Source organism: Hoplias malabaricus, chromosome 1 (genome assembly GCF_029633855.1).
Source record: "Hoplias malabaricus isolate fHopMal1 chromosome 1, fHopMal1.hap1, whole genome shotgun sequence".
Classification (NCBI taxonomy): domain Eukaryota; kingdom Metazoa; phylum Chordata; class Actinopteri; order Characiformes; family Erythrinidae; genus Hoplias; species Hoplias malabaricus.
Window position 1 is genome coordinate 68,880,667 of NC_089800.1, and position 12,621 is coordinate 68,893,287.

Consider the following 12,621-nt stretch of genomic DNA (forward strand, 5'->3'; position numbering starts at 1 on the left):
AGTTACTACCTGGATTAAGCCTACCACTGCCAAAAGATTCAAAGTGACATTTCTACCTTTAATTAGGAGACATAATTGTACCTTATTCTATTATAATTATAGATTTTTTAATTGTGTTGATTTCATACGCCCCATTTATTTTCCAGGACTTTTATTATGTTTTTTATATTTGACACAGTTCTACAATGAAAACTTACAAATATTCACCTCTCCTTCTGGAGAACAAAATGTAATATACCTTTAGGGAACACAACAGGACTTTTAAACACTGTTGTACCTTTAAAGATATATTTACACTGTTTGTACCTTTAGTGACCAATAATGTACCTATCTACCGCAACTTTTTTTCTGAGAGTGAATGAATTGAGTGACATCACATTCTTAATCCTTAGGGTTTAATATGATGTCAGCCCATCCTTTGCAGCTATAACAGCTTCAACTCTTCTGGTAAGGCTTTCCACAAGCTTTTGGGGTGTGTTTATGGGAATTTTTTAACATTCTTGTAGAAGTGTATTTGTGAGGTCAGACAATGATGTTGGACAAAAAGGCCTGGCTCACTTTCTCTGCTGTAATTGGTGCACAGTCTTGTTAGAACTGGAAAAGGCCATCCCCAAACTGTTGACACAAAGCTGGGAGCATGAAATTGTCCAAAATCTCTTGGTATGCTAAAGCATTAAGAGTTCCTTTCACTGAGACTAAGGAGCTGAATGTGTTCTCCTGAAAAACAACCCCAAACTATAATCCCCCCTTCCTGAAACTTTACACTTGGCACAATGTAGTCAGACATGTACATTTCTCCTGGCAACTGCCAAACCCAGACTCATCCATTGAAATCCTAGACAGAGAATCATGATTTGTCACTCCATACAGCACATCTCCATTGCTCTAGAGTCCAGTGGTGGCATGCTTTATAACATAGCATTTGATGCTTTGCATTGCTCTTGCTGATGTAAGACTTGGATACAGCTGCTTGGCCATGAAAACCCATTCAATGTAGCTCTCTACGCACTAATCTGAAGGCCACATAAAGTTTGGAGATCTGTAGCGATTGACTCTGTAGAAAGTTGGTGACATCTGTGCACTATGCACCGCATTATTTTATGTGGCCTACTACTCTGTGGCTGAGTTGTAGTCATTCCCAGTTGCTTCCACTTAGTTATAGTACCACAGATAGTTGTGGAATATTCAGTAGTGAAGAAATTTCATGGCTGGACTTGTTGCACAGGTGGCATCCTATCATGTTACCACACTGGAATTCACTGAACTCCCAAGAATTATCCATTCTTACTCAAATATTTATAGAAGCAACCTAGGTGCTTGGATTTATACACCTGTGGCCATGGGAGTGAAACACCTAAATTCAATTATTTTTGATAGGTGAGTGAATACTTTTGGCAATTTAGTTTATTTTGTGTCTATAATGGGTGTTGCAGATATGTCAGACATATGTGATTACAAACTATATCTATAATAAGTGATACAGACCTTATAAACATCTACGATGAGGTTCCCGGCAGCTCCGCGACTGGTGCGGATGTTGGGAAGTGAGCGAATAAAATAAACTCCAGGAGAGTCTGAAACATAGAGGCTGTAGGTATCGTTCTCGTTCCATTCCTGAACTGCTGCTAGAACCTGACCATCATCTGTACTGATGATGTGCATGTCCTACACACAAACACACAAAGAAACACATATATCTGAACTACAAAAGACAATTGAATGTATGTATATATGTTTATGTAGCATTAACATATGACATAACACCAACATGGAAAACTGCTTTTGTAGTCAAGCACACTATGCTGTATTAATGAGAGTCCCTGGACAAGACTCCAAACACTATTAGCCTGTTTATGTAACCAAAAAAGAAAAAAAATGTATAAGACCTTCTTCCACAGGCTGTATATTTAAGATCTTAAAGTTAAAATATTATAGAGTTTTCAATACCTGAAATGTCAGCAGGGGCATATTTGTCATTTTGTCATATTTGTCTATTTGTCATATTTGTCACAATTTAATGTAGCTTAAAAATCATGAAAGCTTACAAGCAAGTAATAAACATGGTGCTAAATGCATTATTAAATCATGGCATTCTTGCCTCTAAACCCTTTGAAAATGAATGGGTACTTTCCAGACCTAAATTTAAGTGTTTCTTCGTTTTTCGTGAATTCTTAAACAAATAGTAACTAAGTTTTTAGTGATTTAAACTTAAATGTGTTTAAGTGTAAACCATTAAAACCTTAACAATTAGCTAAATAGGAATTTGCAAAGATGCAACTTAGAACTCAGTTTGCCATCTGCCTTACTGTAACTTTAACCATTAACCTTTAACTGACGAATTTACATTTTTGTCCAAAAATTAAAATCCCATTAAATATTTTAAATTAAATATTTAATTATATATTCCACAAATTACACTAATGTTTCACTCACATTTAAAATGACACTGTGATATAAACTGTCTGGAGTGGTCCATTAGACCACACTTAAATGTGCCTGTTTTACTTGACTAGATCATTTTGAAATGTAGTGTAAATTTAAAATGTATATTTCATTTTTTAAGTTACAAATACATTTAGCTTTAAACACTGAGGAGATATTTAAGATGGATCTTACTTTAGGAAGGCAGTATTTCGGCAGCTGGATATGTTTAAATGGTCCTCGTTGAAATGAGACAAAATACGTTGTCCGACCTGCTGTGGTTAACTGTATATAAACACACACACACACACACACACACACACACACACACACACACAGGAAATAATATGAGTTATGAAATTGATCTGTTAGAGATATCAACACACACACACACACACACACACACAAACACACACATACGCACACACAAGTATTCTCATCAGACTCAATCAGTTCTCACACAAACACACACGTCCATTTTATCCTCTAATCAGTGAAGTGTTGCTGATGGACTGCAAGCTTATGTGTGTGGTTCTGATCGATGGTGTGTGAATGCAGTGTTTTGTGGGTGTGAAGCGGTCTTTTCCTGAGGGAGTGTCACACACACTCTCATTCACACACACAAACACACTATTCCTCTCGCTTTGCTGTTCAGATCAATACACTCATTATTCTCCGTCAACTTAAATCCAAACACTTCAGCAATGAAAGTCACTACAAAGTCACCAACAATCATCATACACCAATACTAAATCAGTCTTCTTCCTTCTCTCTCTCTCTCTCTCTCTCTCTCTCTCTCTTTCACTCTTTTGCTTACTCTCTCACTCTAACACACACACACAATAATAAAAACAGTGGACAAAGGAGTTTGCTGCCTGAAAAATACTATTTGAGCTGATATTTTCACATAAAGGTCTGTGTCTGGGTTTGTTGTCTAATGAGTGATTGTATCAGACACTCACTTACTTTTTAGTTTACTGATTAGTAAATTGAAGATTTGCCTTAAGGATTCCAGCAACTTTTAAGGCATCAAGAGTTTTTTACATTTCATACCATGTGGCATTGTGCCTCCTTGTTATATTGCAGATTTTAGTAGTTTGGCACTCTAAACTTAACCTGAGAGAAACATTTTATTTTTGTTGATATGAGTGTGTATGTGTGATAAATTACAATTAAATTAAATATGACTGGCTCCGGTTTCCTCCCACAGTCCAAAAACACACTTTGGTAGGTGGATTGGTGACTCAAAAGTGTCCGTAGGAGTGGGTGTGTAAGTGAATGTGTGTGTGTATCTGTGTTGCCCTGTGAAGGACTGGCGCCCCCTCCAGGGTGTATTCCTGCCTTGTGCCCAATGATTCCAGGTAGGCTCTGGACCCACCGCGACCCTGAACTGGATAAGCGGTTACAGATAATGAATGAATGAATGAATGAATGAATAAATATGACTGACTGAGTATTTAAATATGACTGAAAGAGCTGTTTTAACCAAATTTTTATCCCAAATTTCTCATTGTCTGTTCCACCCACTAGCTGTGTCTCCATCAGTCACAGAATGGTACCAAGTTTCAGGGTGAAAGCTAGCACATGCTTCCTCTGAGACATTTCTTGAAGTTAGATTCTGCTTCTTTTTTGACAGTGGAGCTCAATAAGCTTGGAAGAGAACACTAACTGCCTCATTGTCTGGCATCGTGCTGAGTGGTAAGGAGGGAGGGAGGGCAGTCTTACCCACCCAGAGTGAGCAAGGCCTGTCGTGCTTTGTTGGATTCTTGCTAAGGCATCTAAGGCAGCAAAAAGACTGGACTTGTCATTTCCTAATGATAGGTCAAACACCAGACAGTTGCACAACTCAGGAATACAACCCTCCCTCCCCAACCACACACACAAACACGGATCTCTCTCTCTCTCTCTCTCTCTCTCTCTCTCTCTCTCTCTCTCTCTCTCTCTCTCTTAGTCTCTGTATTTCTGTCTCTGTACCTGAAGGAAGATGTACTCATCCTGCACCACCAGTGAGTTGGTGTCAATTTTGCTGCTGAAGGGATACTGTCTGTTTCCCTCAGAACACTTCTGAGCTTGGCACGTCACATACTGCATCACTGTAACACAGACAAGCAAAAGAAAAATAAAAAATTAAACCACTTTAGGTTTAATGAATAGTTGCCTCTAAATGTAGGTATTGTTATACATAGGTCAACCATAACATTATGACCACCCCCTTGATTCTACACTGACTGTCCATTCTGTTAAACACACCTAATTTGTTGGTCCACCATGCAGGTGTAAAGTCAGAGAGTGTAGGAGGTGGCCATAATGTCATGGTTGATTGGTGTATAAACTCTCCTTTGTTGTAATGATATTTTTACCAGTGTTCTTTTAGACATCAACAGTAGTTATAAAAGAGCACTTGTGGGTGGAGCTTGAATAGAACAATTTCATTATACAGGTAATATATTATAAGGTAATATTTCTTTATGCTGGTATTAAATGACTCAAAATTCAATAAAGATCTGATTAAGATCTGATTTCCAGTCTCTTCTGGACTGGACTGTGTCTATACACATTTCACAATTTTTTATATACCATTAACACTCTTATAAAGGCTGAAAGTGACTATAGTCATCTTGAGCTAATGGAAGTTAATATATTACTGTAGCTTTCCATTATTCTGTCTCTCTCTCTCCATACACTGCAGTCTAATCTAAGTATTAAATATAACCCCAGAAATGTAAAAGAATTATCTGAACTTTCGTTTTTCCTAATTAAACATTATTTAACTTGCAGATGTGTATCTGTATATTGTATATATAAGGAAAATAAACCCAGAAACAACTCATTTTAATATCATAGTGGGGACACTATGGTCTCCAAAAAAGAGAGTCAAACAGCAGACACGCACAGCATCTTCATGGCAACTCAAATCAATCAATACACTCCATTATCAGTCTGTTTCTCAGCGTATCTATCCATCCATCCATCAGTGTGACAAGAAAGATAGATGGAGAGGAAAAACAGACGGACAGGAGGGGGTGCTTTTTTATTATTTTTATTTTTTTAAGGGATGTTTTTGTGTCACACTAAGAAAAGGCAGTAATTCCACAGTAGAGTCAGGACACAGTTGAGTTTTCAGTGGTGAAATGTCAAAATGTAATTAGCAGATGCTTTTATATAAGCTATTACATAATATTAGATTTAATACTGATTAAAACCATTTAGAGTGTAAAAAGTAATTCCATAAAGGTGGATTTGGGGGTTCTGCTCCACTTAAGTAGTAGACAGAAAACTGAGATGCATTCAAATATGAAAAATATGAATTTTAGATGTGACTTTTTTCTAATTCCACAAAGCTGACGGTTCAGAGAGGTCAAATGAGTGAGACAAGTGGACATATGTTTTTCAGTCCATTTTTAAACGAGCGTTTTTAACTGTCACCCTTTCTTTCTACACTGCAATTTTGAAGATGGCATTTTAGTTTCTGGATGTGGTATTAATCTACCTTTGTCGATTTGCTAAGCAGCTTTTGACAAGCAAAAGTGGACAAACTAGCGGTCTGCTGAGGGATGTCATTGTTGTCATGGAAATTGTTTTAGGAGTGGAAATGAAAAGATGCCTACGAGTAGAGGTTTTTTTTTCTGTTTCTTCTCTGTGATGTTTAGCTGTTGGTCTTTTTTTTTGCTCTTAGTTCTGGATTTGGACCAGGGCCTGCCTTGTAAGTACCACTGCACTGCATTATGTTCTTAAAATGTTCTCTTTCAGAGGTTTTCAAGGAGTTAATTGTATCGTGGGTTTTCAGGGACTTCATTCACATTTTCTCTGAAACATTGGCTAAAGAGGTATAAGGGCACTCAGATAAGGCCTGTGTGGAGTGAAGAAGCACCATCCAATACATTTGGGATGAGCTGGAGTGGCATTTGTGACCCAGAACTAATCATCCGGCTTTGCCTGAATGCAAACAGAGCCACATAGCAATGTTCTAACATCTAGTGTAAAGCCATTCTAGAAGGGTAGAAGTGTAGGGGTAACTGTGGCCTGGGGTTTAGAGAAGTAAGCTTGTGACCAAAGAGTCCCTGGTTTCATCTTCACTAGCAAGATAGCTATATACTGCCTCTAGTGCACTGGTTTGTGTGTGTGTGTGTGTGTGTGTGTATTCATTGCTATGAATAAGAGGGATATAAGCAGCAGCACAATTTTTATACTTTTGTGCTATGACAGCAAAAGCATGTTTTGAGACTTTTACTGCTGTAAAAATGACTACCCGCTACTACGACTCGGTTCTTAAGGGAACACTAGGAACGATTTGGAGTTTTTTGCTATTGGGACACCCCTACTGTAAATCATTTTACAGCAGTGTACTGAAATCAGCGGGGAGGGAGGTGGGGCTGCTTTCCTACCCACCTCCAAAAGTTACATAGTGCAGTTCCAAAGTAACAATGACAGAGTCTCTGTACCTGTAACAGGTGAGTGCAATGATTTCACATCATTCTGAAAGTGTCATTTTAAGGTAAAAATATTACTTTTTTATTAAAGTGGTCAAGCTCCTGTAATTGAAGACCCCTTTTGGATAGGATTTCTTTGGAAACAAAAGGGAGAAAGATATAGCCTAGATTGGTGACATGGGTGAATGGTTAGAGATCCCCTCGATCTGCAGGAATAAGGAGTCAAAAAATGGCATTGTTAATGTACACGGCTGCTGTATTCTTGAGCAAGGCACCTAACCCCAAATGGTCCCTGGTCACTGGGGTGGCTGCCCAATCCTTTGTGTGTGTGCATATCAAATGCAAAGGCACAATGACCCTTCGGGAAGCTGATTGTTCCCTGCCCTGGCTCTGCCTCCCTTTAGGTTTATCTCATCTATAGCCCTGCCCACATGTTATTTTCTGCAACAGGGTCTTGTTCGTATCTGTTTATATTATAATCATTATGTTTTATCCTTTATGATTTTGTATCTGCAAATAGAGGTTAAATATTGTTGATATTTTTAGTTCCATGTGTTATATTTCTGTGCTTATCTGTGGTATTGTTTTATTTAACAAGATAGAATATTACGCTTGAAAGCTTCTGTAGAAGACAAATGCCTATAGTCTCACAGATCATTACATTTTCACAGAAATTAAGGGCACTGCAGTAAGACTAGATAATGCTAATTGATTATGTAATAAAACTTTTTGGGGATTGTGTGTGTGTGTGTTTGTGTGTGTGTGAGAGGGAAGAGCAGTTAGATGACTTGCTAATCAATAAATAGCTCACACTTAGCGAAAAAATCACCACATCAGCATCTCTCTGATGGCTTTATATCAATATTCTATCACTTTTACTGCAATAACTGTTTTAATGATAGTGACAATGAGAGAGAGAGAAAGAGAGAGAGAGCGAGAGAGAGAGAGAGAGCAAGAGAGAGAGAGAGAAAGATTGGGAAGTGCGGAAGAGGATACAGAGAGAGAGAGAGAGAGAGAGAGAGAGAGAGAGAGAGAGAAGATAAGAGTGAAATAGAGACAAAAAAGGCCGAGATAACAGTGAAAAAACAGATAAGAGAAAAGAGAGAGTAATAAGAGGAGCTACAAAGAAAGAGAGAACTAATAGAGTAAGAGACAGAGAGGGAGAAAGAAAATAAAGGGAAGAAGCAATAATAATGGAGTGAGACAAAATAAAAACAGGAAAAAGGCGATTGGAGAGAGAAAAGAGAAGGACAATGAAAAGGAAAATGTAAAAGAGAGTAAAAGAAGAAGAACAAGAGAAAGACAAAGAGAAAAACTGAGGGAGACAAAAAAGGGAAGCAAGATTACAAATAAGAGAGAGAGGGAGTGCAAAAAAAGGGGAGATAGAGTGATATATAGACTAACGTCCAGCATGAGTTTGAGCCTCGATGTGTACCAGGTCTGCCTCTTTATCCAGCCCACTCAGAGCCCTGAGAGGAGAGAGAGAGAAGAGCAGAATAATCAGTGAGTCTAGAGCAAGGGGTAGCGAGCAGGGTGGGGGTGAGTGAGGGAGAGGATAGATGAGTGCAGTAATGGCACAGGAGTGATGGAGTGATGGGGTGATGGAGAGAGAAAGAGAGAGAGGGAGATAAGGAGAGGGAAAGCAAGAGAGGGGGAAAGAGAGTGGATGGACAGAATAATTCCACACTGCAACACACACACACACACACACACACACACAACAAAGTCTCTGTTTCACTCCAAACTGCAATTAATCACAATTTAACACACACACACACACACACAGTTTGTGATATATATAAATATATATATAGGAACATTTTATGAAATGCTATTATTAAAACTTGAATCTGGGGTTTGTTCATTGTCTTGAATATTTATTTTGCTGTCAAATTATCTTTCCAATGTTTTGGCAACATAATTGTATTTTTTTATAGAAATATAAGCATAAGTTGAATTTGATGTCTGCAACAATCTCCAACAAAGATGAGACAGAGTCATGTTCACTACTCTGATAAATCACTTGTTGTTTTAATTGGACTTTTTGAAATTGTTATTTTGGAACTGAGAATACTAATTGTTGCAGTTTTACAAATGGAATATCTGCCAATTCTTTAAGACAGGAGCTCAAAATCTGTGATCACTAGGCTAATTCTCTTCATGGTGTGTCATACATTTTCAACTGTTATAAAGATGTAAGTAAGTATATCAATATTTAGTTTGCAGTGATGCTCTGTTCCTTTATCAAGTATAGATTACTTAAGCACTGGAAGATCAGTACACCAGTGCCAATAGCCCACATTATAGCATTAACATTGAGAGTATTATTGCGATGATACCATAGTTCATTATTGCAGTTTATTATTAGTTTTTAAGATAAAGAAGACAGGACTAAATGATTTGTTTGTTTATCAGCTTTCCGCTGGGTAAAATAGTTCCATTCTGCCACACATTATTTTGCGTTTTGCTCTTTTTTAACGAGCTCTGGATCTTTAACTTGTTCCTTTCTGCATTTTTGAATATATCACACACACCACATTATTTTGTGGCCTCACTATATATATGTGGCCTCAATATGTTATTTTGTGGCCACAAATAACTACAAAAAACCCACCTCAGGCTCAGTAGTTTACAAATCAGAATGTGGATAACGGGTCCACTGCGGCACACTATTTTCTCTGTCAAAATAAGGTGTATGAGTGGAAACCGAACTGGTTCCCCATTTGTTGAAAATGTCTAGGCACTCCTGCTGTCTTGTAAGTGCTGATGTCATTGCTAGGTTACATATATTTTGTGTAGTTATACTGGAATAGCTTCGGCCAGAGTGCAATTATGGTGAAATAATGGCACTCCTGGAATGACCCTCAGCCAATCACATCTCAGGGTCTGAACTAACTGTGGTGTAATTCTGGCTGATACAGTAAAATGTAAAGGTGATTGCTTTTAGAAACATTAGAAAACCATTGAAATGTTAAAATCTTGGTTTCTACCGTGCTGAATTTTCTGGTGTAGATGAGTTTCTTTAATGTCATTTCACACTTTTTTGTGGTATGAACAGAAAATAAGCTTTCCATAATCATAAACTCTTAGGAAATGACAAAATAAATTATTTTTCAGCTTGTTATTATTTTTTACAGTTTATCTTTTTAAAGTTGAATGGAGGAGAATAATATACATCCATAAAGACATTTGTTACAGTGTGTCTTGTAAAAGAGTTTATATATTAAAGTTGCCTTTGTGAATGAATTACACCTTAACCACCCCCAGCACAGCCACGTGCCCTAAACGTGATTACTCTAGTGTTTTATTGCTTCAATAAAGCATGGATGTTACTTTAATGTTTAAATCTCAGTCTCAGCAATGTACGCTATGTCTGTATTCATGTTACCAGGATGACGTGATTAAAATCTGATTTTTTGCATTAATTATTTTCAGGGCTGTTTGGACATGTCAAGTGTAGTCTTTTCTAATCAGGTTTGAGTCACTTTCTTATGTGTTCTTAGATCAGATATGTATCTGAGCTATGGGCCTATGATATGAATATGAATTGTCAGATTAGACCATGTGTACACTTGCAGTTAGTGTATTTGCTGTTTTGTGAGATGGAGGTGACATACATAAACATATTAGTGTGCACATGCATGCCATTTATGGGACAGAATTTTTTCACATTACAGATAGATATGTCTGTAGTTAAGTCATTTACATTTATGAATGTGAACTTTCAAGATAGCCAAATCAAATTTGAGCACTAAATTGGAACTGGTTAATGAAACTTGCAATGTGAGTCTAATTTTGCTTTCCAAAATTGCTTATCCAACAAGATCATGGGAATGACTGTGTTGCCCCTCCACGCCCCACCCAACCTCTTTATTTTAAAATCTCACTCTGCTCTTTTAAAAAAAAGCATCAGATAAAAACTATTTCTGTGAGGCTTTGATGGCTGTCTCCTGAGTATTAAGCACAATTTATGCTTCTGTGTTGAACCTAAGACTGATGCGCACCTCTCCACTCTACAGTGTACTCCATAGGGTTGAAGATGTTTGAACCTCAGCCCTAGTGGTTCAGTGGTGTAATTGAATAGCGTCGCAAACGTCAACGCGCAAGTATAAACTTTTACAATGGCATAGGATAATTGTGTGAGCTATGGCATAGAGTCAACCCAAAAGCATAATTTGTCCTTTAGTATGTCCTCTGCACATTTTTTACTCATTTAGGAAAACTAGGTAAGATTTTGTTGTTGTTTTTTTTCTGCTCCTGCAGCTCACCTAATGCAATTAGTTTTTACATCACTGGTAGGGAGGGGGAGGGAAGGGGTGGTTTCCAACCCTCCCCCAAATGTTACATAGTGCAGTATCTGCAGTGCTGAGCCGAGAGAGTAGGCACTATTCTCCCTTCAATGATTTTGAAGCTGTACGTTTAAGGTAAAAATATTACATAGTGTTCCTTTAAGCACTCTGTTTTTTCTTCATAGTTGCAGAGTATAGTTTGATCTATTTCTGCAATTCTGAGCCATCTGTGTCAAACAGACTACAGAGATGTGTTCAGACACATTACGGCTTTATTCACCCGTAAAGCAAAAGGAACGGCTGATTTTAATAATGTAGTGGAGTAAAAAGTAAGATATTTGACTGTGATATGTAGTGAAGTTAAAGTAAGAAGTTGTCTAAAATGGAAATACTTCAGTGAAGTAAAACTACACGGAAAAAGTTCTTAAGTACAACACAAAACACGCTCAACCAATAAAATACATTCAAGCAATAGAACTGATATGAATGGCTCTGTGGTCTCAGTGTCTCAAAATCTATTTCAGTCTGTCACAATATCTAAGATTTAGGATTTGTGTTTCAGTGTCTAAATACCTTAGTTTCCATGTCCTCAGATGGAATATAAAGTCTCTTCCTTTTAGTGCTAATTCAAAGGCATGAATTGCACAGAATCTCATATGTGAGTAAGAATGCCAAATAAATAGAGACTTTTCGCACATTACACCTCACAAATACAGAGCGAAGATAGGGCTTATCTGTGTGTGTTTGCAGGGTATGTGGCTAACAGGAGAACACATGCGGTCAAGGTACGTTAAAGCTACTAGCATGACATACAATACACTTTATTTTAAATATAGGGAGAGGAACTTATAGGGAGAGGGAGTCAAACTTTTCACTCCACTGTAAAAACTTTGCATTGCAAATGTTTAAGCAGGAAAAACTTAAAGAGCCCTGAGAAGGGTTAACCGTGCTGAGAAAACCAGGCTCAGTTTGTAAGCGTTCCGTAATGTGTATATGTGTATTTTTAAACACTGGGATTTTCCTCCCTATTTTTGAAAATATCCTGTTCAGACAAATACGAAAATGGTTGCATTATCATGCCATTCCAGTAGGGGGCCTCTTAAAGAGGGTCAACACAAATACCACAAAGCATGAGAGAAACACAAAGGTATAATCACATATCACTCCATACTCCCTATGTAGTGGACTACACAAGTCATAAAATTACTGAATCTAGACTTTTATATGCATTATATATTTCTAATACATCATCATTTATATTTATTAATAAGTGAGAATCTGAAATCTAGTGCTATCCGCATGTGTACAATGTAGTATAATGATATTTGAACTTCAGCCAGAGACGGGCATGCTGTGTGAAGTCAGTGTTTCCGAAAAGCTCAATTTTGCTCGTCCACACAGCGACCAGTGACAATAGTGTTTTAAAAAATCTCCACCATGAAGAGCATGTTTGGAAATCTCCATTTTCATGGACCTAAAAT

The 12,621-nt window shown here is 37.5% G+C and overlaps 1 protein-coding gene and 1 long non-coding RNA gene across 2 annotated transcripts in view; both read right to left on the reverse strand.

Annotated features, from left to right (window-relative positions):
* The window catches only part of LOC136697077 (uncharacterized), a 245,903-nt gene that overhangs the window by 98,478 nt on the left and 134,804 nt on the right, over positions 1–12,621 (reverse strand). The window lies entirely within an intron of this gene.
* Positions 1–12,621, reverse strand: part of sorcs3b (sortilin related VPS10 domain containing receptor 3b) — a 158,896-nt gene that overhangs the window by 70,733 nt on the left and 75,542 nt on the right. Inside the window, exons 6-9 of the mRNA XM_066671900.1 lie at positions 8,256–8,320; positions 4,396–4,514; positions 2,617–2,706; positions 1,486–1,665 (exon numbers count right to left, since the gene is read on the reverse strand). Coding sequence (XP_066527997.1) covers positions 1,486–1,665; positions 2,617–2,706; positions 4,396–4,514; positions 8,256–8,320 — 454 coding nt within the window. The remainder of the gene's footprint in view (positions 1–1,485; positions 1,666–2,616; positions 2,707–4,395; positions 4,515–8,255; positions 8,321–12,621) is intronic.